Source organism: Aquarana catesbeiana, linkage group LG08 (genome assembly GCF_042186555.1).
Source record: "Aquarana catesbeiana isolate 2022-GZ linkage group LG08, ASM4218655v1, whole genome shotgun sequence".
In the NCBI taxonomy this organism is placed as follows: Eukaryota; Metazoa; Chordata; class Amphibia; order Anura; family Ranidae; genus Aquarana; species Aquarana catesbeiana.
Genome location: NC_133331.1, coordinates 7,950,606 through 7,974,553, shown reverse-complemented (window position 1 = coordinate 7,974,553; position 23,948 = coordinate 7,950,606). Strand labels below are relative to the sequence as shown.

The 23,948-nt window shown below is 48.8% G+C and overlaps 1 protein-coding gene across 1 annotated transcript in view; it reads right to left on the bottom strand.

Moving 5' to 3' along the window:
- SLIT1 (slit guidance ligand 1) overlaps positions 1–23,948 on the bottom strand; it is a gene marked incomplete at its 5' end in the record, with an annotated part of 182,812 nt that overhangs the window by 81,018 nt on the left and 77,846 nt on the right. Inside the window, 4 exons of the mRNA XM_073595360.1 lie at positions 9,166–9,237; positions 15,040–15,108; positions 19,968–20,100; positions 23,544–23,710. Of these exons, the coding sequence (XP_073451461.1) occupies positions 9,166–9,237; positions 15,040–15,108; positions 19,968–20,100; positions 23,544–23,710 (441 nt within the window). The remainder of the gene's footprint in view (positions 1–9,165; positions 9,238–15,039; positions 15,109–19,967; positions 20,101–23,543; positions 23,711–23,948) is intronic.

The following is a 23,948-nucleotide window of genomic DNA, read 5'->3' as shown; positions in this document are numbered from 1 at the left end:
CACCTCCTCATAGAAGGTTAATAGATTGGTTTGGCAAGAACGATTCTTCATGAATCCATGCTGATTACTGCTAATGATATCATTCTTATTACTAAAATCTTGTATATAGTCCCTTATCATCCCCTCCAAGAGTTTACATACTATTGATGTTAGGCTAACTGGTCTGTAATTCCCAGGGATGTTTTTTGGGCCCTTTTTAAATATTGGTGCTACATTGGCTTTTCTCCAATCAGCTGGCACCATTCCAGTCAATAGACTGTCTGTAAAAATTAGGAACAACGGTCTGGCAATCACCTGACTGAGTTCCCTAAGTACCCTCGGATGCAAGCCATCTGGTCCCGGTGATTTATTAATGTTAAGTTTCTCAAGTCTAATTTTAATTCCGTCCTCTGTTAACCATGTAGGTGCTTCCTGTGTTGTGTCATGAGGATAAACACTGCAGTTTTGGTTACTGAAGCCCCCCGATTCACTCGTGAATACTGAGGAGAAGAATAAATTCAATACCTCTGCCATCTCCCCATCCTTTGTAACCAGATGTCCTTCCTCATTCTTTATGGGGCCAATATGGTCTGTCCTCCCTTTTTTACTGTTTACATACTTAAAGAATTTCTTGGGATTTTTTTTGCTCTCCTCCGCTATGTGTCTTTCATGTTCTATCTTAGCCATCCTAATTGCACCCTTACATTTCTTATTGCATTCTTTATAAATTCTGAATGCTATGGATGATCCCTCAACCTTGTATTTTTTGAAGGCCTTCTCCTTTGCTTTTATATGCATTTTTACATTGGAGTTAAGCCATCCAGGATGTTTGTTCGCTCTTTTAAATTTATTACCCAATGGGATACATTGGCTAATGCCCTTGTTTAATATGCTCTTAAAGCAAACCCATCTCTCCTCTGTATTCTTTGTTCCTAATATTTTATCCCAATTTATGCCTTTTAGCAAGGTTTGTAGTTTAGGGAAGTTGGCTCTTTTGAAATTCAGTGTCTTTGTGTTCCCTTCATGTCTCCTATTTGTGTGATTTATACTGAAACTAATTGACCTGTGATCGCTGTTACCTAAATTGCCCCGTATTTCCACATCTGTTATCAGGTCTGTATTGTTGGTAATCAGTAGATCTAGTAATGTTTTATTTCTAGTTGGTGCGTCTACCATCTGACCCATAAAATTGTCCTGCAAGACATTAAGGAACTGGCGAGCCTTAAATGAATGCGCGGTTCCCTCCGCCCAGTCTATGTCTGGATAATTAAAATCCCCCATTATGATAACACTTCCCATCCTTGCTGCTAATCCAATTTGTGATAGGAGATCCGTCTCCACTTCCTCCCTCAGGTTAGGGGGCCTATAGCATACTCCCAGTATTATTTTCCCCTTAGCTTCATCCCTTTGGAGCTCTACCCATAAGGATTCCACCTCCTCCCTAGCCCCCTCAGTGATGTCATCTCTCACATTCACTTGTACATTATTCTTGATATATAGGCATACCCCTCCCCCTTTTTTACCCTCTCTATCCTTGCGGTATAGGGTATACCCTTGAATGTTTGCCAGCCAATCATGAGAGCTGTTGAACCAGGTCTCTGAAATTCCCACAAAATCCAAATCCTCCTTGTACAACAGTATCTCTAGTTCACCCATCTTGTCCGCCAGGCTCCTGGCATTGGTGAACATGCCACATAGTTTAGACCGGTCGCATATTGTCCTCGTATTGGGTGTTTCAAGATTGCAACTTGGACTTGCTACTATACTCACCTTGTGTTTTTGTGCTTTGGTTAACCTACCACTAATGCCCCCAATACTACCCTCTGGAATATCTTCCGCGCTGGCTATCACTGTCTCTGGACCCTCCCCCCCCATTGCCTAGTTTAAAAACCCCTCTAACTTTTTGGCCATCTTCATTCCCAGCAGATCTGCACCCTCCTCATTTAGGTGCAGTCCGTCCCTTCTATAGTACCGGTTACCGACTGAGAAGTCGGCCCAGTCCTCCAGGAACCCAAACCCCTCCTTACTACACCAGCTCTTCAGCCACTTGTTTACTTCCCTAATCTCCCTCTGCCTCTCTGGTGTGGCTCGATGTACCGGTAGTATTCCTGAGAACACTACCTTGGAGGTCCTTTTCCTCAATTTAGCTCCTAAGTCCCTAAAATCGTTCTTTAGGACACTCCATCTGCCTCTGACTTTGTCATTGGTGCCAACGTGCACCATGACAGCCGGGTCTTCCCCAGCCCCTGCCAGTAATCTGTCCACAAGATCCGTGATGTGCCGAACCCGAGCGCCCGGTAGACAACATACTGTTCGGCGCTTCAGGTCTTGGTTACAGATTGCCCTCTCTGTCCTTCTAAGAATTGAGTCCCCTACCACCAGAATCTGTCTTTCCTTTCCCTTTGCTGTCCCCCCACTCTCACTGGAGGAGTTCTTCCCCTGGCAGCTAGGAGAGTCCCTCATCTCCAGCAGTGCTGGTCCCTGACTGGTTACACCAATGTCACTCAATGGAGCGTACTTATTGGGATGCTCCAGTCCTGGATCGGCCTCCCTGGCACTTCCCCCTCTACCCCTCCTGACTGTCACCCATCTACTCTTTGCTAGTGCCTGCACCTCTTTGTCTCCACCCGCCTCTGTGCTGGCCCCTACCGGCACCTGCCGTGTACGTTCCTGGCTCACCTTTAGTATGGAGGGACTTCTCAGTGCTGACAGTTGCTTCCCCAGATTCAGAACCTGGGCTTCCAGGGAAACAATGTGCTTACATTTTGCACAGCAGTATTCGCCCTCGATCGGATGATCAAGGAACGCATACATGCGGCAAGATGTACAAAGAGTCGCCTCTCCACACCCGCCGGGCATCGTACCTATTAAATTTAGTGAGGATTTTACCCTGTCCAAATTACCTAACAACTAGCTTCCTGGCACTAATACTCAAGACAATACACAGGTACACAATACACAAGTACTAACGATCCACACACACTACTCAGACAACACTCAGATACTCACACTACACAGGTACTATGACCCCTGTTATAACCTCCTGTTTTAAACTCTTGTTTATAACTCCCACTTAAAAAAGCTCCACTTACACCAAGCTCCACAGCTTCAAACTGAGCACGCTCAACTGAGTCCTACAACAAGTTAAATAGTCACCTGGGAGCAATTAACCACACCCTTAATTGATAGACTGATGAAACAAAAAAAAAAAAAAAAAAAAAAGAAAAGCTATTTAAAAAGTGACAGCAAAAGGCAAGATAAAAACTAAAAGGAAAAGTCCCCAAAATGCAACCCAGCAAACACCAACAGACAGCAGCAATACACACACCAACAGACAGCAGCAATACACACACCAACAGACAGCAGCAATACACACACCAACAGACAGCAGCAATACACACACCAACAGACAGCAGCAATACACACACCAACAGACAGCAGCAATACACACACCAACAGACAGCAGCAATACACACACCAGCAGACAGCAGCAATACACACACCAACAGACAGCAAGACTTGTATACTCTAATGCCGCGTACACACGGTCGGACTTTTCGTCTACAAAAGTCCGACAGCCTGTCCGACAGACTTCCTGCGGACTTTCGGCGGACTTGCAGCAGACTTTCTAACGAACGGACTTGCCTACACACGACCACACAAAAGTCCGACGGATTCGTACGTGATGACGTACACCGGACTAAAATAAGGAAGTTCATAGCCAGTAGCCAATAGCTGCCCTAGCATGGGTTTTTGTCCGTCGGACTAGCACACAGACGAGCGGATTTCGGGGTCCGTCGTAGTTACGACGTAAAGATTTGAAGCATGTTTCAAATCTAAAGTCCGTCGGATTTGAGGCTGAAAAAGTCTGCTGAAAGTCCGGAGAAGCCCACACACGATCGGATTACCAGCCAGCTTTAGTCCGTCGGCGTCCGTTGGACTTTTGTAGACGAAAAGTCCGACCGTGTGTACGCGGCATAACTCTTGTTTATAACTCCCACTTAAAAAAGCTCCACTTACACCAAGCTCCACAGCTTCAAACTGAGCACCAATGGTGGGGGGGATATTTTCTTGGCACACTTTGGGCCCCTTAGCAATAAACAAAAACCAGAAACAGGAAGAAAGCGGGAAAGAAACCCTGAAGGGCTGGAAACAAGGATTCTTTAAGGAGGAACACCCATGAAGTATATTAAACATTATTTAGAAAAAAGTACCCTTAGTACCAATTGAGCATGGTTTAATCACCACGGCCTACCTGAGTATTGTTGGTGACCATGTCCATCCCTTTATGACTACAGTGTCCTCATCTTCTGATGGCTCCTTCCAGCAGGATAATGCACCATGTCACAAAGCTCCAATCATCTCACCACTGGACAATGAGGTCCCTGTACTCCAATGGCCTCCACACTCACCACATCTCATCCAATAGAGCACCTTTGGGATGTGGTGGAATGGGAGATCGGCGTCATGGATGTGCACCTGACAAGTCTGCAGCAACTGCGTGATGTTATCATGTCACTATGGAGCAAAATCTCTGAGGAACATTTCCAAAACCTTGTTGTATCTATGCCACCAAGAATGAAGGCCAAAGGGGGTCCAACCCGCTACTAGCAAGTGGCCGGTGAGTTGTAGTACTCCATGTATTATACCTCTTGTGGGACAGGACATTGTATCAAAATAAGAAACACGGCTTCTTCTTTAAGGATTGAAACTAAATTGTATCCACAGAGGAAAATAATCATCAAAGCACCAACATAGGAGTCATTTTCCCAGTTTTATGTGATTTTATTCTTGTTTGATTTCCCTTGAAGTGATTGTAAATATTCTGTTTTTTTTTTTTTTTTGTTTTGTTTTGTTTATTATACTTACCTGCTCTTAGTAATGGTTTTGCACAGAACAGCCCTGATCCTCCTCTTCTGCGTTCCCCCGCCGGCGCTCTTTGCTCCTCCTCTTCAGTGCCTTCCCCCATAGCAAACGCAAATGTATGGGCTAGCTCCCCAGTCCATAGACACACACAGTGCACCTCGGCCCCGCCCCCCTGCTCACAGACTTTGACTGACAGCAGCAGGAGCCTATGAGGAAAGAGAGAGCTACACTGCTACTTTCGGGCACAGCGCTGGATCAAAATTGGGGTGCAGGCAAGTATTTAAAGGGGGCTGGGGAAGGGGGGTTGCCTTAAAGTGTTTTTTTTTTCATCTTAAAGTAATTCTAAATGCTGGATTTTTTCAATTAAAATAACCAATATGTCCTACTTACCTGCTCTGTGTAATGGTTTTGCACAGAGCAGCCCAGATCCTCCTCTTCTCGGGTCCCCTGCTGGCGCACCTGGCTCCTCCCTCTGCAGAGTGCATGCTCGCTCCTGAGTGTTATTGGACACCCGAGAGAGGTACTCAGCCCCGTCCATCCCACTCAGCGTACTCCACGCCTCTGGAGAACCAGGATCCTAGTTGGCTTAAGTGTTTCGAGGGCTACACCCTCTTCCTCAGAGCGAAAACCTGGGCTCTGAGAAAGAGGGTATAGCCCTCAAAACACTTAAGCCAACTAGGATCCTGGTTCTCCAGAGGCCTGGAGTACGCTGAGTGGGATTAGCAAACCTTGATACGTATGCCTATCTTGATGTGCTGTTTTTAACATATGGTTTGTTAGTGTATCTATTTGTGGGGTATTAATACTTGGTGCGTGTGATAATGCACTAGGCTGGTGCACCCACTTTTGTTTGTGTTTTTGTAGTGTGGTTTTGGGGCTCCCCCAGTCCTGAGAGAGCAGCAAGGCTTGGCCTGTCCCTGTCCGGTGTTAAGAAGCAGCTGTACATGAAGAACTTAGTTACAAGTTACTAGACTATCACACTTGTGCACAGGAGGTGTTTGTCTTCTGGTTCTGCTATATAAATACCTGTAATACATACATAGGTCCCAGCATGCCTTGTTATCTTCTACACAATACAATTTCTAGTTCTTCAAAGAATAGGAAGCTCCAGGCTGCTCTGCACTATCCCAGACACAGTGATCCAAGACCGGTCATGACTTCTTCTTGGATTATCTGATGACTCACAAAGGTATATATACACTCACCGGCTATTTTATTAGGTCCACCTTGCTAGTAGCGGGTTGGACCCCCTTTTTTAGGTCCACCTTGCTAGTAGCGGGTTGGACCCCCTTTTTTAGGTCCACCTTGCTAGTAGCAGGTTGGACCCCCTTTTTTAGGTCCACCTTGCTAGTAGCGGGTTGGACCCCCTTTTTTAGGTCCACCTTGCTAGTAGCGGGTTGGACCCCCTTTTTTAGGTCCACCTTGCTAGTAGCAGGTTGGACCCCCTTTTTTAGGTCCACCTTGCTAGTAGCGGGTTGGACCCCCTTTATTAGGTCCCCCTTGCTAGTAGTGGGTTGGACCCCGTTTGGCCTTCATTCTTGGTTTCATCGATACAACAAGGTGTTGGAAACGTTCCTCAGAGATTTTGCTCCATAGTGACATGATAACATCACACAGTTGCTGCAGATTTGTTGGCTGCACATCCATGATGCCAATCTCCACCACATCCCAAATGTGCTCTATTGGATGAGATGTGGTGAGTGTGGAGGACATTGGAGTACAGGGACCTCATTGTCCAGTGGTGAGATGATTGGAGCTTTGTGACATGGTGCATTATCCTGCTGGAAGGAGTTATCAGAAGATGGGGACACTGTAGTCATAAAGGGATGGACATGGTCAGCAACAATACTCAGGTAGGCCGTGGTGTTTAAACCATGATCAATTGGTACTAAGGGGCCCAAAGTGTGCCAATAAAATTTCCCTCAGACCATTACACCCCCACCACCAGCATGAACCGGTGATACAAGGCAGGATGGATCCATGCGCCAAATTCTGACTCCACCATCTGAATGTCGCAGCTGAAATCCAGACTCATCAGACCCGGCAACGTTCTTCCAATCTTCTATTGTCCAATTTTGGTGATCCTGTGCCAATTGTAGCCTCAGTTTCCTGTTCTTAGCTGACAGGAGTGGCACCTGGTGTGGTCTTCTGCTGCTGTAGCCCATCTGCTTCAAGGTTGGATGTGTTGTGCGTTCAGAGATGGTATTCTGCATACCTTGGATGTAATGAGTGCTTATTTGAGTTACTGTCGCCTTTCTATCATCTGGAACCAGTCTGCCCATTCTCCTCTGACCTCAACAAGGCATTTTCCGCCACACAACTGCCGCTCACTGGATATTTTTTCTTTTTCCCACCATTCTCTGTAAACCCTGAAGATGGTTGTGTGTGAAAATCCCAGAAATACTCAGACCAGCCCGTCTGCCACCAACAACCATGCCACGTTCAAAAGTCACTTCAGTCCCCTTTCTTCCCCCCATTCTGATGCTCGGTTTGAAATTCAGCAAGTCGTCTTCTCCACATCTAGATACGTTGAATTGCTGCCATGTGGTTGGCTGATTAGCAATTTGTGTTATCAAGCAATTGAACAGGTGTACCTAATAAAGTGGCCAGAGATTGTATATGTGTGTGTGTATATATATATATATATATATATATATATATATATGGTCTGATATACTGTATATATGTCCTGACTGCTTCTCTTCTTACAATTAGAATGTTTGCATCTCCTGCAGGTAAGAGCGGAGGGACACAAGTAATGATCTATATAGACATGCTGGTAAGTTAATTGGATTCTGTTGGCCATAGTATGTATATGTATGAATGTGAGTTAGGGACCTTAGATTGTAAGCTCCTTGAGGGCAGGGACTGATGTGAATATATAATAGATATGTAAAGCACTGTGTAAATTGACGGCGCTATATAAGTGGATGGTGGATAATATAGTGCTAACAGGTAAACACATAAATCAATATATAAGTGAAATCAAATATACAAAAATGACATAAATGGAAATGTGAAAAAGTCCAATAGATGTGAAAGTCTTCTGATATATGCCCCAGTTGAAGTTCTTTGGGACGAAACGCGTCAGGCTTGGCTTTCTGCTCTCCACATTGCCCTGAATTTTATTCTGTGATCACAGGTTTTACTCCTATTGTTATATGCCGGTTTTTAGAAATAAAAAGCCTATTTTTTTGACCTACACCATATGGAAGCATTTTTTTCTTTACATAACTATCCTGGTGAGAGTTCCCTTGTGGTCCAGACGGTCTTTCCACACCTGGATACACCGCTCAGCTCTGGTGTTCCTTCCATCTGAGGTTCGGTTGGGTGGTTACCCACAATGTCCCTGGAGTCGTGTTTGGAGGCCCTGGGTCCCTTGGAGTTCCATCGATCTGCCGATTTCGGCACCCTTGCCGTTATGTCTCGTTGTCGCTGACACTCGAGTCCACCTGTTCCGGTAATGCCGCGTACACACGACCGGTTTAGCCGTCATAATAAACTCAGACGTTTTCTCTGACCTAACTCCGATGGAATTCCATTCAAGCAGTCCTGCCTACACACGGTCAACCCACAGTCCGACCAAAGTCCGACCGTCCAGAACGCGGTGACGTACAACACTTACAACGGGACTAGAAAAAGGAAGTTCAGCAGCGAGTAGCCAATAGCTTCCGTCTCGTACTTGCTTCAGAGCATCATCTTTTTTGGTCCGTCGGACCAGCATACAGACGATCGGTTTTCCCGATAGGAATTGGGTCAGTTGGAAAGATTTAGAACATGTTCCATTTCTAGGTCCGTCAGAATTTTTGAAAACAAAAGTCTGATGAGGCCTACACACGATCGGTATATACGATGAAAAGCTTCCGTCTGACTTTTTCTGTCGGACATTCCGCTCGTGTGTACGCGGCATAAGAGTAGATATACTTCCCTTTTTGGTTGAAGATGCACCACCCTTGATGCTTCCCATGCCGGGCAGTGCCAGCTTATTCCATCTTTGATTTATCATCATTTGGTGGTTGACGCATACGGCCCTTCTGAAGACTTTTTTTACATCTATTGGACTTTTTCACATTTCCATTTATGTCATTTTTGTATATTTGATTTTTGCACTATTTCACTTCTATATTGATATATGTGTTTACCTGTTAGCGCTACACTATCCACCATCCACATTTCTGATGTTTGTCACATTGTTTATGTAGCAGCTTTTTTCTTTTTCTTATTTTAAGTTAGCGCAGTAACTTCCACAATTACAGGCGCCTTATAAGTACCTGAAATAAATCAAAATAAATAAATATATATCACCAGACGTGAACTTACAATGTGGTGAGTTGACTCATGTTGGTGAAGGACGAATTGCAGAGGGAGCTGATCTTGTTGTTGCTCAGGTCTCTGTAAAATCCGAGAGATCAGCACAATTAGTAACATGTGACATTCTCCTTCCTTCCCTACCTGGATTACATGAGATACAATGTTACAGAATATCAGTGTGAAAGTAACGAGATCCGGAGCTCAGCCTCCAGAGGACACAGAAACCCTCCAGGCTTATCTGAGGATCATGTCCTCCATCAGCCGCCATTCACACCCGACTGATCGCCCGAAGAGTGACAACACTCAAGATGAGGAGTCCCATTATTCTCAAGGGGCCTATTCACACCTGAGCGTTGGGTTGCCTGTCAGCTGTCATGTGAAGCTCAAAAAAAGTCCAGGAGCTACTTTGGGGCAGAACTGCGTGATTTTTGGCCCCATAGACTTTAAAGGGAGCACCTGAAAAAAATGCGTGTTGTTTACCCATATCTTCATTTGAAAGTCTACAGGGACAAAAAATGCGCAACTCCGGCTCTACTGCATGCGAAAAATGCTATTAGATATTAGTCAATTAAATAAGGCACTTGGTGACAATGTGTCCCTTAGAGGCCTTTTACATTTTCTCTTGATTTGTACACTAGTAAGTGCACAATACATTTTAGGGAAATATTAAATAAGTTTTTTTTTTTTTTTTTTTTTTTTAGTTATTAGTCAATTAAATAAGGCTCTTGGTGGCAATGTGGCCCTTAGAGGCCTTTTACATTTATTTTAGATTTTTACTCTCTTAAGTGCACAAAAATTCTTCCTTCTCTCTCCCACACACACTATAATGCCCCGTACACACGGTCGGACTTTGTTCGGACATTCCGACAACAAAATCCATGGATTTTTTCCGACGGATGTTGGCTCAAACTTGTCTTGCATACACACGGTCACACAAAGTTGTCGGAAAATCCGATCATTCTGAACGCAGTGACGTAAAACACGTACGTCGCGACTATAAACGGGGCAGTGGCCAATAGCTTTCATCTCTTTATTTATTCTGAGCATGCGTGGCACTTTGTCCGTCGGATTTGTGTACACACGATCGGAATTTCTGACAACGGATTTTGTTGTCGGAAAATTTTATCTCCTGCTCTCCAACTTTGTGTGTCGGAAAATCCGATGGAAAATGTCCGATGGAGCCCACACACGGTCGGAATTTCCGACAACACGCTCCGATCGGACATTTTCCATCGGAAAATCCGACCGTGTGTACGGGGCATAAGGGATAAATAATTATCACAGATTTTATATAAGGTTTATTTTAATATTTGGAGTTACTTTTTAGGAAGATTCTTTTGATTTGGGTGTTTTTTTTTTTGTTTTTTTATTATTTTTTATAATTTTTTTTTTTTTTTTTGGTGTCTCAAGTTAAGATTCACCAATTACTCGATGGGTGTACCGTCACTTAGACCCCTTTCACGCTGGGGCGGGGGGGGCGGCGTCGGCGGTAAAGCGCCGCTATTTTTAGCGGCGCTTTACCGTCGTATTTGCAGCGGTATTCGCCCGCTAGCAGCCGAGAAAGGGTTAGAACCACCCGCAAAGCGCTTTGCTGGTGGTATAGCCGCGCTGCCCCATTGATTTCACTGGGCAGGAGCGGTGAAGGAGCGGTTTTATTTTTTATTTTTTATTTTTTTTAGGGCGACAACCACTTTAAGATCATTGCACATACCGCTCCAAAGATGCTGCTAGCAGGACTTTTTTTAGCGTCCCGCCAGCGCACCGCTCCAGTGTGAGAGCCCCGAGACACAGGAGCGGCTCTTTCAGGGCGCTTTGCAGGCGCTATTTTTAGCGCTGTAGCGCCTGCAAAGCACCCCAGTGTGAAAGGGGTCTTAGGAGTCGGTGTGGACTTCCTTGTTACTTAATATGATAAAAATCTCACCTTCTCCACTGAAATAGGGGTGTAATGACTGATTGTCGAACTGAGGGATACTAGGAACCTGAATAGTTACGGAGGTTGGGTTCCTTAACCAGGGATGTGTCAGAGTGAATTCAACCTTTTATAATATATTGTATGTTAAGAAGGGAAGTGTTTTTTTCCTTTATTTTTTTTTAATTTCTTTTAATTTTTTATTTTTTTTTGGCTGGCACTTTTTGTTTACATGTAACAATCGGTATCTTTTGGTAGAAGATTACTCAGAACCCTCAAACATATTTTCCTAAACACAGAGGCCCTAGAGAATACATTGGTGGGTGTTGCAATTTTTTGTTTTCAATGTGTTTATTGAGATTTTTCCCTGGGTGTTGCAATTTTTTATGTCAAATGGTATTTGCGCAGCGGTTTTTCAAACGCAATTTTTTTTGGACAAAAAAAGCCCATTTTTTTTAGGGTTACACCAATACCGGTATCAATGCCGATACTAAGCATTTGCACGAGTATCGGTAGTCGTGCAAATTCACCTATGCACCTGTGTGCCGCTACCAGCGGCTCCCGCACGCATGCGTGGGAGTGACGTCATTGCGGCTCCGGCCAATCACAGCGCTAGAGCCTGCGATACCCGGAAGTAACTCTGGGAGCGATGTCATCGGCCGGAGCGGTGTATGAGGACTGCTGCTGGGGCTTCGATCTCGGGTAAGTAATTCATGAGCTAGTATGCTATGCATACTAGCTCATTGTGCCTTTGTCTTGCAGGTTTTTTTCTTAGGTGGGTTTACAACCACTTTAAGGAGTGGGGCCGCCGAACCCTTGAAGTGATTGTAAAGGTTATTTTTTTTTGTTTTTTTTTAATAACAAACATGTTGTACCTGCCTGCTCTGTGCAAGGGTTTTGCACAGACCCGATCCTCCTTTTCTGGGGTCCCTCTGCGGTGCTCCTGGCTCCTCCTCCTCATCGAGTGCCCCTACGGACAGCAGCATCCCATGGGGGCACTTATGCGGGCACGCTCACGAGTTTTGCAGCTGCATCCATTGACACAGGCAGCGGAGGAGGGGAGGAAGCAAACAAGTGGAGCTTCCCCTTTTGGGTGGAACTGGGCTTTAAAAGCATCTGATCAAGCCAAGATGGACGGCCCGTCCATTAAGGGTGCATGGGCACCGCCCCCCCCCCCCCCGTCCATCGCCGCCTCCCCTATTCATGCGTCCAGCCTCTTTCATGGATTCCAATGCGGGGGGGCTGTTTTTTTATGAAGCACCGATTAGCACCAGAGGCTCTAATAGGCTTCAATATAGGGTGGGCTCGGGTCGCAGAGAGTGAGCTCTAAGCCCACCCAGGTATAAAACAACAGCGAATCAATATTCCCTGTTCCTTATTCCGGCCAATCAGGAAGCGGGTTTGGACACCAGTTGCCCGATTGGCTGATAGGACAGGCGATCCTATTGGATGCAAAGAGGAGGAGGGGAGGAGCTGGAAGCAGTCATGGAGGAGAGGACTCGGAGCTGAGCCACTGCACAACGCCGCCTGCCACCTGCCACGATGGGGTAAGTGCAAACAGCGCGGGGGGGGGGGGGGGGTTAGTGGGTGCCACCGGGGGGGGGGGGTTGCTCTTGTCGCCCCTTCCATCCCCTCAAAAAAAAAAAAAACACCAGCCGCCACTGCTCATCACTTCTGGTTCCCTATATCATAGAGGGGATCAGAGCCATTGTCTTCTCTATTTGTCTCTATGATCAATGTCCAACAAGAAAAACTCGCTGCTCCAGGTGAGATTAGATGCCTGATGATCTAGACAGGTGCCCGCCTCTATGATCAGCCGGTAAAAGCGCCGGCTGGTTGTTTGGGTCTCCTGGTGGGACGGAAGAGCCCAAGAAAGCCACGGAAGGCGGCAGGAATCAAGAATTGATGCTGGTTTGAAGTCAAAGGGTGATCGCAACAAATATTGATTGGATTTGGATTTTTCTTCAGTTCATTCGCTTTCCATTTTGTTATATGATAACAAATCAACTAATAACACTTCTATTTCCGAAAGAGTTCTTCACTTACAGCAAAAAGTTAAAAAAAAAAAATGTCCAGTAGTGTGCGTAACAAGCAAGAAAAATTTAGTTACACAACACACAAAATGATGAAAATAGTTACATGAAAATAAAATGAATACGAGGTTATAAGAAGACTAGATGGGATATCTAATGACAACGCCCGGGGTGGAGGAGGCGAGAGATTATTTTTCAGTGATAACAAAGGAAACCAAGGGTCTGGGTTTCGGCGAGCGAGAGAGGGGAGGTCGGTCAGAATAATAAAACAATATATTCAGCTTTACAATGTCTTATCACTGGAGAATCACAAATAAAAGAATCCAGGCACACGTGTAATGAGACCATAAACCATAGATAGGATCTGGTAGTCAGAGCGTTCATGGGAGATGTTATTAAATGAATAATGAACATGGTGCACATGGTGGAGATTCTAAACACATGGGTTACATTTCATCTGGTTTTGCTTTGCCTTTTCTATGAGCACTATTACAGAGGAAACACTTTAAAAGTGAATCTGGGTCTTCCCCAAGTAGGTTTATTTCATTGAGAACCTCCACAGACAAATACAACAGCTTTGAAGGCCTGATTGACCAAACTGTGGTAAATGGTGGCAACTTTCTAAACGTTGTGAACCCCCCACTGTTAGTCCATCAAATGAGCTTGAGGACCCAGGTGGTCACCAATCCTCCCCTCAATGACAACCCTGATTGGCCCAGAACTGCCACATCGCAAGAGTCAAATGATCCACCATACCTGGAAGTACTGGATGTCTCCATTGGCTCCTGGTGCAGAGGGAAGCAGCTCCATTCAGAAGCCGGAAGTGGAAGGAAACACTGCCCAAGATCTGTAGGCAAGCCTGGTCAGCCAGGTGCAACTGCTGGCATTGGGGGCGGGTTGGGGGTTGCGTGAGCAATTTTAAAGCGTGACATGTTTGGTATCTATTTACTCGGCGTGACGTCATCTTTTATATTTCTACAATAAATTTGTTTTTGCTTTGTTTTTTAAAGTGTAGCACTTACCCCAATTTTTACCCCAATTTAAGTGTAGCACTTACCCCAATTTTTACCCCAATTTTTACCCCAATTTAAGTGTAGCACTTACCCCAATTTTTTCCCCCAAAAATTGTGTTTGAAAAAACAGCTGCGCAATTACATAAAAAAATTGCAAAACCCACCAAATTTATTCTCTAGGACCTCTGCTTTAAAAAAATTATATAATGTTTGGGGGGGGGGGGGGGGTTTAACTATTTTTCTTAGCAAAAAAACACAAAAAGGGCCAGAAAATGCCTGGTCTTCAAGTGGTCAGGACTGACAGTGTGGTAAGTAGTAGTAAGGTCCATAGTTGGAAAGAGTGAGCAGACAAAAGGGTTCAGCACTCATCAGTGGCGGCCTGTCCATTAGGGGTGCCCAGGCGCCACGCCCTCTATCTGTCCCCCTATATGTATAATAGATAGATTCACGCATTGCATGAATCTATCCACGGCCGCCGCGGCCACCCCCTATCCATGCGTCCGGCCCCTTTCAGGACACCGGGCACACGGGGGGGGGGGGGGGGGGGGGCGGTTGAAGCACCTGATTAGAGCCATAGGCTCTAGCAGGCTTAAAAATAAACACTGATCTTCAATCCGGCCGATCAGAAGCGGGTGTGAGACCTGTTTTCCATTTGGCAGAAAAGAGAAGACTCCTGATTGGCCGCCGAGGAGGAGGAGGGAGGAAATGGAAGCCGCCGACGCCGTGATGAACCGTGGAGAGCAGGAGAACGGGATGCCGCTGCCGAGCAGGGGAAGCTGCCGGTGAAGCGATGGGGTAAGTGCTACCGACCGGCCCCCCAAAAATAATTACCCCCGACCGCCACTGGCACTCATCATTGACCTCACCCAGCCAGCCTACACTATTTCCTCCGAGGAGACCCCCGACTGTTGTGAAGCCATATACTTACACCAGTTGTAAAAATTTGAATGTAGATAGCTGCGCGGGCACCATTGAGAACTGATTACCGTCCAAGTATCTGCAATACAAAGAAAAATCATTATTATTTAGTATTCAATTAACAGAGGGAGGCTACACATTATAATATTGCACATAACTATGATAAGAAATATGGATTGAGTTCATTGTAAACATAGCACAGGAGTACGCAAGGCGCCCAAGTCCCCACCATGTGCTTCTCATAACAAAGCTCTTCGTGTCTTCAACTGCCAACTCACGTCTGGTCTGCACAGAGATTTTTGGTTATATAAGAACTGCCACAGATGAATTTTGTTTCTTCTGTTATTAATTTTGAAGATCTATGGATATTGTGAAAAGGCTGTTTCACTTTATATAAAGAAAAATAGGAAGGAAGAGACTTTTTTCCACTATGTTGGTCTGTAATAAGAAGCTTCTCCCAGCCTTAGAAGTGCACGTCCTACTGTACACCAGGGGTTGCCAACCTTAAACAGACCACTAAACTCACAAATTTGAATCCTGTGTGCCACTAATATGAATTTTACATGCCTTATACACACAATGTTCCGGCTCTCTTCCCCCTTCACCCTGGATCACACTGCTGCCTTATACACACAATGTTCCGGCTCTCTTCCCCCTTCACCCTGGATCACACTGCTGCCTTATACACACAATGCTCTGGCTCTCTGCCCCCCTCACCATGGATCACACTGCTGACTTATACACACAATGCTCCCGTTCTCCTCTCTGCCCCCCTCCCCTTGGATCATACTGCTGCCTTATACACACAATGCTCTGGCTCTCTGCCCCCCTCACCATGGGTCACACTGCTGACTTATACACACAATGCTCCCGTTCTCCTCTCTGCCGCCCTCCCCTTGGATCATACTGCTGCCTTATACACACAATGCTCTGGTTCTCTGCCCCCCCCTCACCCTGGATCACACTGCTGCCTTATACACACAATGTTCTGGCTCTCTGCCCCCCTCACCCTGGATCACACTGCTGCCTTATACACACAATGTTCCCGCTCTCCTCTCTGCCCCCTCCCCCTGGATCACACTGCTGCCTTATACACACAATGTTCTGTCTCTCTGCCCCCCTCACCCTGGATCACACTGCTGCCTTATACACACAATGATCCCATTCTCCTCTCTGCCCCCCTCCCCTTGGATCATACTGCTGCCTTATACACACAATGCTCTGGCTCTCTGCCCCCCTCACCATGGATCACACTGCTGCCTTATACACACAATGCTCCCGTTCTCCTCTCTGCCGCCCTCCCCTTGGATCATACTGCTGCCTTATACACATAATGCTCTGGCTCTCTGCCCCCTCACCATGGATCACACTGCTGCCTTATACACACAATGCTCCCGTTCTCCTCTCTGCCGCCCTCCTCTTGGATCATACTGCTGCCTTATACACACAATGCTCTGGTTCTCTGCCCCCCTCACTCTGGATCACACTGCTGCCTTATACACACAATGCTCTGGTTCTCTGCCCCCCTCACCCTGGATCACACTGCTGCCTTATACACACAATGTTCCCGCTCTCCTCTCTGCCGCCCTCCCCTTGGATCATACTGCTGCCTTATACACACAATGCTCTGGTTCTCTGCCCCCCTCACCCTGGATCACACTGCTGCCTTATACACACAATGCTCTGGTTCTCTGCCCCCCTCACCCTGGATCACACTGCTGCCTTATACACACAATGTTCCCGCTCTCCTCTCTGCCCCCTCACCCTGGATCACACTGCTGCCTTATACACACAATGCTCTGGCTCTCTGCCCCCCTCATCATGGATCAACCTACTGCCTTATACACACAATGCTCCCGTTCTCCTCTCTGCCCCCCTCCCCTTGGATCATACTGCTGCCTTATACACACAATGCTCTGGCTCTCTGCCCCCCTCACCATGGATCACACTGCTGCCTTATACACACAATGCTCCCGTTCTCCTCTCTGCCGCCCTCCCCTTGGATCATACTGCTGCCTTATACACATAATGCTCTGGCTCTCTGTCCCCCTCACCATGGATCACACTGCTGCCTTATACACACAATGCTCCCGTTCTCCTCTCTGCCGCCCTCCCCTTGGATCATACTGCTGCCTTATACACACAATGCTCTGGTTCTCTGCCCCCCTCACCCTGGATCACACTGCTGCCTTATACACACAATGTTCCCGCTCTCCTCTCTGCCGCCCTCCCCTTGGATCATACTGCTGCCTTATACACACAATGCTCTGGTTCTCTGCCCCCCTCACCCTGGATCACACTGCTGCCTTATACACACAATGCTCTGGTTCTCTGCCCCCCTCACCCTGGATCACACTGCTGCCTTATACACACAATGTTCCCGCTCTCCTCTCTGCCCCCTCACCCTGGATCACACTGCTGCCTTATACACACAATGCTCTGGCTCTCTGCCCCACTCATCATGGATCAACCTACTGCCTTATACACACAATGCTCCCGTTCTCCTCTCTGCCCCCCTCCCCTTGGATCATACTGCTGCCTTATACACACAATGCTCTGGCTCTCTGCCCCCCTCACCATGGATCACACTGCTGCCTTATACACACAATGCTCCCGTTCTCCTCTCTGCCGCCCTCCCCTTGGATCATACTGCTGCCTTATACACATAATGCTCTGGCTCTCTGCCCCCCTCACCATGGATCACACTGCTGCCTTATACACACAATGCTCCCGTTCTCCTCTCTGCCGCCCTCCCCTTGGATCATACTGCTGCCTTATACACACAATGCTCTGGCTCTCTGCCCCCCTCACCATGGATCACACTGCTGACTTATACACACAATGCTCCCGTTCTCCTCTCTGCCGCCCTCCCTTTGGATCATACTGCTGCCTTATACACACAATGCTCTGGTTCTCTGCCCCCCTCACCCTGGATCACACTGCTGCCTTATACACACAATGCTCTGGTTCTCTGCCCCTCTCACCCTGGATCACACTGCTGCCTTATACACACAATGTTCCCGCTCTCCTCTCTGCCCCCTCACCCTGGATCACACTGCTGCCTTATAAACACAATGCTCTGGCTCTCTGCCCCCCTCATCATGGATCAACCTACTGCCTTATACACACAATGCTCCCGTTCTCCTCTCTGCCGCCCTCCCCTTGGAACATACTGCTGCCTTATACACACAATGTTCCGGCTCTCTGCCCCCCCCACCATGGATCACACTGCTGCCTTATACATAAAATGTTCTGGCTCTCTGCCCCCCTCACCATGGATCACACTGCTGCCTTATACACACAATGCTCCCCCTCTCCTCTCTGCCCCCTCACCCTGGATCACACTGCTGCCCTATATACACAATGATCCCGTTCTCCTCTCTGCCCCCCTCCCCTTGGATCATACTCCTGCCTTATACATAAAATGTTCTGGCTCTCTGCCCCCCTCCCCTTGGATCACACTGCTGCCTTATACACACAATGCTCCGGTTTCCCTGCCCCTCACCCTGGATCACACTGCTGCCTTATATACACAATGCTCCCATTCTCCTCTCTGCCCCCCTCCCCTTGGATCATACTCCTGCCTTATACATAAAATGTTCTGGCTCTCTGCCCCCCTCCCCTTGGATCACACTGCTGCGGGAGCTGGGAATAAGGTAAGTACACTATATTACCAAAAGTATTGGGACACCTTCCTTTATAAACACATGAACTTTAATGGCATCCCAGTCTTCGTCCGTAGGGTTCAATATTGAGTTGGCCCACCCTTTGCAGCTATAACAGCTTCAACTCTTCTGGGAAGGCCGTCCACAAGGTTTAGGAGGGTGTCTATGGGAATGTTTGACCATTCTTCCAGAAGAGCATTTGTGAGGTCAGGCACTGATGTTGGATGAGAAGGCTTGGCTCGCAGTCTTCGCTCTAATTCATCCCAAAGGTGTTCTATCAGGGTGAGGTCAGGACTCTGTGCAGGCCAGTCAAGTTCCTCCACCCCAAACTCGCTCATCCGTGTCTTTATGGACCTTGCTTTGTGCACTGGTTCAAATCATTTGGTGGAGGGGGGATTATGGTGTGGGGGTTGTTTTTCAGGGGTTGGGCTTGACCCCTTAGTTCCAGTGAAGGGAACTCTTAAGGCATCAGCATACCAAGACATTTTGGACAATTTCATGCTCCCAACTTTGTGGGAACAGTTTGGGGACGGCCCCTTCCTGTTCCAACATGACTGCCCACCAGTGCACAAAGCAAGGTCCATAAAGACATGGATGAGCGAGTTTGGGGTGGAGGAACTTGACTGGCCTCAACCCAACAGAACGCCTTTAGGATGAATTAGAGCGGAGACTGTGAGCCAGGCCTTCTCGCCCAACATCATTGCCTGACCTCACAAATGCTCTTCTGGAAGAATGGTCAAACATTCCCATAGACACCCTCCTAAACCTTGTGGATGGCCTTCCCAGAAGAGTTGAAGCTGTTATAGCTGTAAAGGGCGGAGCCAACTCAATATTGAACCCTACGGACTAAGACTGGGATGTCATTAAAGTTCATAAGCGTGTAAAGGCAGGTGTCCCAATACTTTTGGTCATATAGTGTATATACTTTATTCATCATCCCTTATGCAAAACAAGCAGGTAGCTTGTGGTTGGAGGTTGGACCATTGTAATGCCCCGTACACACGGTCAGACTTTCCGCCAACAAGCTCACATCCAACATTTTTTGTCGGAAAATCCGATCGTGTGTACGGGGCATAAGTGTTTTTTTTTTTTTACCTGTAGCTCAGCTTTAAGTAACTCCTGATCCGCATTCTTCTTATGGGAAGGGACTCAAAAACTGGATTAGCATGACAACCAGGTAACTAGCATTTGCAGAAGGAAAATTCACCAACGGCAACCTACATATCTCCATTGGCGCAGGTCTCCTTTATAGGACTGCTGGAATGATACTTACAGTTCAGTGACGTTCTTCGGGATCCCCTTCGGCAGGGACAAGAGGTGTTTGTTGCTGCAGCGGACGACGGTGTCCAGACAGGTGCATTCCTGGGGGCACAGGGGCTGCGGAGCACAACTCAGCTCCTCCTGACCTGTCAAATAAAAGACAGCGTTATATAGAGACATTAAAGGGCGTCTTTGTTTTTAGATCTGGGTGGAGTGAGGAATTCCTAGAAACTTTGTGAAGTTTTCATTGCTGTCCCTTTTCCTCCCTATGTACTGTACTCAACCGGGGTGTCGCACAAAGCCCTCAGGGGTTCCACAGCGAAGGGACAATAAACTCGCTAGATGCTATTTGCTTACAAACAGGAGCGAGAGAGAGCACAGCCTGCACCTCCTCCCGGCTCTCTTCTCCTCTCTACTCCTGTCAGCGGCCCAGAAAGCTTTGAGGGACGCCCGCCTGCATCCCACCATACAATGACATCAGTGGTTGCTGATGACAGAGCCAACAGCCTTCTGGGTTTGCCCACAGGACTAGAAAGCAGCAGAGAGAAGAAAGAGTCGGGAGGAGGTGCAGGCTGTGCTCTTTCCCTCCTGTCTGTGTAGAGGAGTTAGCACAGAGCGCTCACACATTGCAGTCTACAGGCCCCCTATCTCCTCCTCCTGGGAAGGGGTTGGGGGGGGTAGAGCACAGCCTCCTCCCGGGTTTCTCTCTGTTGCTGTCACTACCCCTGTAGTGATGAGAGGAATGTTGTGGGATGAGGTTGATATGAGGGGAGATTTGGAGGTGGGAGGGGGGTTGCACTAACAGGGGGGATTTGGGTGGGGGGTGGCACTAGCAGGGGTGATTTGGAGGGGGGTTGCACTAGCAGGGGATATTTGGGAGGACTGAGGGGTGGTTTAGAGGGGGGTTGCACTAGCAGGGGGGATTGGGGCGGTGTTGCACTAGCAGGGGGGATTGGGGGGGGGTGTTGCACTAGCAGGGGGGATGGGGGGGTTGCACTAGCAGGGGGGATTGGGGGGGTGTTGCGCTAGCAGGGGGGATTGGGGGGGTGTTGCACTAGCAGGGGGGATTGGGGGGGGGGGGTGTTGCACTAGCAGGGGGGATTGGGGGGGTGTTGCGCTAGCAGGGGATATTTGGGAGGACTGAGGGGGGATTTGGAGGGGGGTTGCACTAGCAGGGAGGATTGGGGGGGGGTGTTGCACTAGCAGGGAGGATTGGGGGGAGGTGTTGCACTAGCAGGGGAGATTGGGGGGGTGTTGCACTAGCAGGGGGTATTTGGGAGGACTGAGGGGGGATTTGGAGGGGGGTTGCACTAGCAGGGAGGATTGGGGGGGGGTGTTGCACTAGCAGGGGAGATTGGGGGGGGGGGGGGTTGCACTAGCAGGGGAGATTGGGGGGGTGTTGCACTAGCAGGGGATATTTGGGAGGACTGAGGGGGGATTTGGAGGGGGGTTGCACTAGCAGGGGAGATTGGGGGGGGGGTGTTGCACTAGCAGGGGGGATTGGAGGGGTGTTGCTCTAGCATGGGGTATTTGGGAGGACTGAAGGGGGGATTTGGAGGGGTGTTGCACTAGCAGGGGGGATTGGGGGGGTGTTGCACTAGCAGGGGGGATTGGGGGGGGTGTTGCACTAGCAGGGGATATTTGGGAGGACTGAGGGGTGATTTGGAGGGGGGTTGCACTAGCAGGGGGGATTGGGGGGGGGGGTGTTGTACTAGCAGGGGGGATTGGGGGGGTGTTGCACTAGCAGGGGGGATTGGGGGGGTTGCACTAGCAGGGGGGATTGGGGGGGTGTTGCACTAGCAGGGGGGATTGGGGGGGGTTGCACTAGCAGGGGGGATTGGGGGGGGGTGTTGCACTAGCAGGGGATATTTGGGAGGACTGAGGGGTGATTTGGAGGGGGGTTGCACTAGCAGGGGGGATTGGGGGGGGGGGTGTTGCACTAGCAGGGGGGATTGGGGGGGTGTTGCACTAGCAGGGGGGATTGGGGGGGGTGTTGCACTAGCAGGGGATATTTGGGAGGACTGAGGGGGGATTTGGAGGGGGGTTGCACTAGCAGGGGGGATTGGGGGGGATTGTTGCACTAACAGGGGGGATGGGAGGGTTGCACTAGCAGGGGGGATTGGGGGGGTGTTGCGCTAGCAGGGGGGATTGGGGGGGTGTTGCACTAGCAGGGGAGATTGGGGGGGGGTGTTGCACTAGCAGGGGGTATTTGGGAGGACTGAGGGGGGATTTGGAGGGGGGTTGCACTAGCAGGAAGGATTGGGGGGGGGGGTGTTGCACTAGCAGGGGAGATTGGGGGGGGAGCGGTGTTGCACTAGCAGGGGATATTTGGGAGGACTGAGGGGGGATTTGGAGGGGGGTTACACTAGCAGGGGGGATTGGAGGGGTGTTGCACTAGCAGGGGATATTTGGGAGGACTGAGGGGGGTTTTGGAGGGGGGTTACACTAGCAGGGAGGATTGGGGGGGGGGGTGTTGCACTAGCAGGGGGGATTTGGAGGGGTGTTGCACTAGCAGGGGGGATTGGGGGGGTGTTGCGCTAGCAGGGGGGATTGGGGGGGTGTTGCACTAGCAGGGGATATTTGGGAGGACTGAGGGGGGTTTTGGAGGGGGGTTGCACTAGCAGGGAGGATTGGGGGGGGGGGGGGGTTGCACTAGCAGGGGAGATTGGGGGGGTGTTGCTCTAGCAGGGGATATTTGGGAGGACTGAAGGGGGGATTTGGAGGGGTGTTGCACTAGCAGGGAGGATTGGGGGGGTGTTGCACTAGCAGGGGGTATTTGGGAGGACTGAGGGGGGATTTGGAGGGGGGTTGCACTAGCAGGGAGGATTGGGGGGGGGGGGTGTTGCACTAGCAGGGGAGATTGGGGGGGGTGTTGCGCTAGCAGGGGGGATTGGGGGGGTGTTGCACTAGCAGGGGATATTTGGGAGGACTGAGGGGGTTTTGGAGGGGGGTTGCACTAGCAGGGAGGATTGGGGGGGGGGGGTGTTGCACTAGCAGGGGGGATTGGAGGGGTGTTGCTCTAGCAGGGGATATTTGGGAGGACTGAAGGGGGGATTTGGAGGGGTGTTGCACTAGCAGGGGGGATTGGGGGGGTGTTGCACTAGCAGGGGATATTTGGGAGGACTGAGGGGGGTTTTGGAGGGGGGTTGCACTAGCAGGGAGGATTGGGGGGGGGGGGGGTTGCACTAGCAGGGGGGATTGGGGGGGTGTTGCTCTAGCAGGGGATATTTGGGAGGACTGAAGGGGGGATTTGGAGGGGTGTTGCACTAGCAGGGGATATTTGGGAGGACTGAGGGGGGGTTTGGAGGGGGGTTGCACTAGAAGGGAGGATTGGGGGGGGTTGCACTAGCAGGGGGGATGAGGGGGGTTGGGGGTTGCACTAGCAGGGGATATTTGGGAGGACTGAGGGGGGATTTGTACTAGGAGGATTTGGGGTGGTTTGCACTAGCAGCCCTTTGGGATCAAGGTAAGGTCCTTCCTAGGGAGGACCAGTGTAACACCCGTTGCACGTTTTTTTGGCACCGGGTGGAGTTTTTGGGTGTGTTTCACACGCCACGGGCTTTTCAAAAAAAAAAATCGGACAACAAACCTTCTTCACATCTGAAGTCGGGGAAGGCCACGTCCTGCAGCGGGATCTGGCGCAGGAAGTCCGGGTTCTGGCAGCGAGGGTTTCCCGTTACTATCTTCCTCCTCCTCAGCCAATCCCCGAGCCAGGCCAGCTGGCAGTTGCAGTTGAAAGGATTGGCCAGCAGGTTTCTGTAAAGGTATAAAGCTCTGTGTTAATGTAGAACTTGGAAAATTCATAATTTATTCATCTACCTCTGGAAAAAAAAAAGAAAGGTGTAGAGTCTTCCTACGTGCTCATAAAGGATTTTTAATTAACGTCGACCTCATTTAAAAATCACCACAAATCAATTCAATTACGTGTTCATCATTAAAATTCACTGTAAGATCCTGTTCCCGCAATTTGACGGTATGGATGAGGCTTCACACA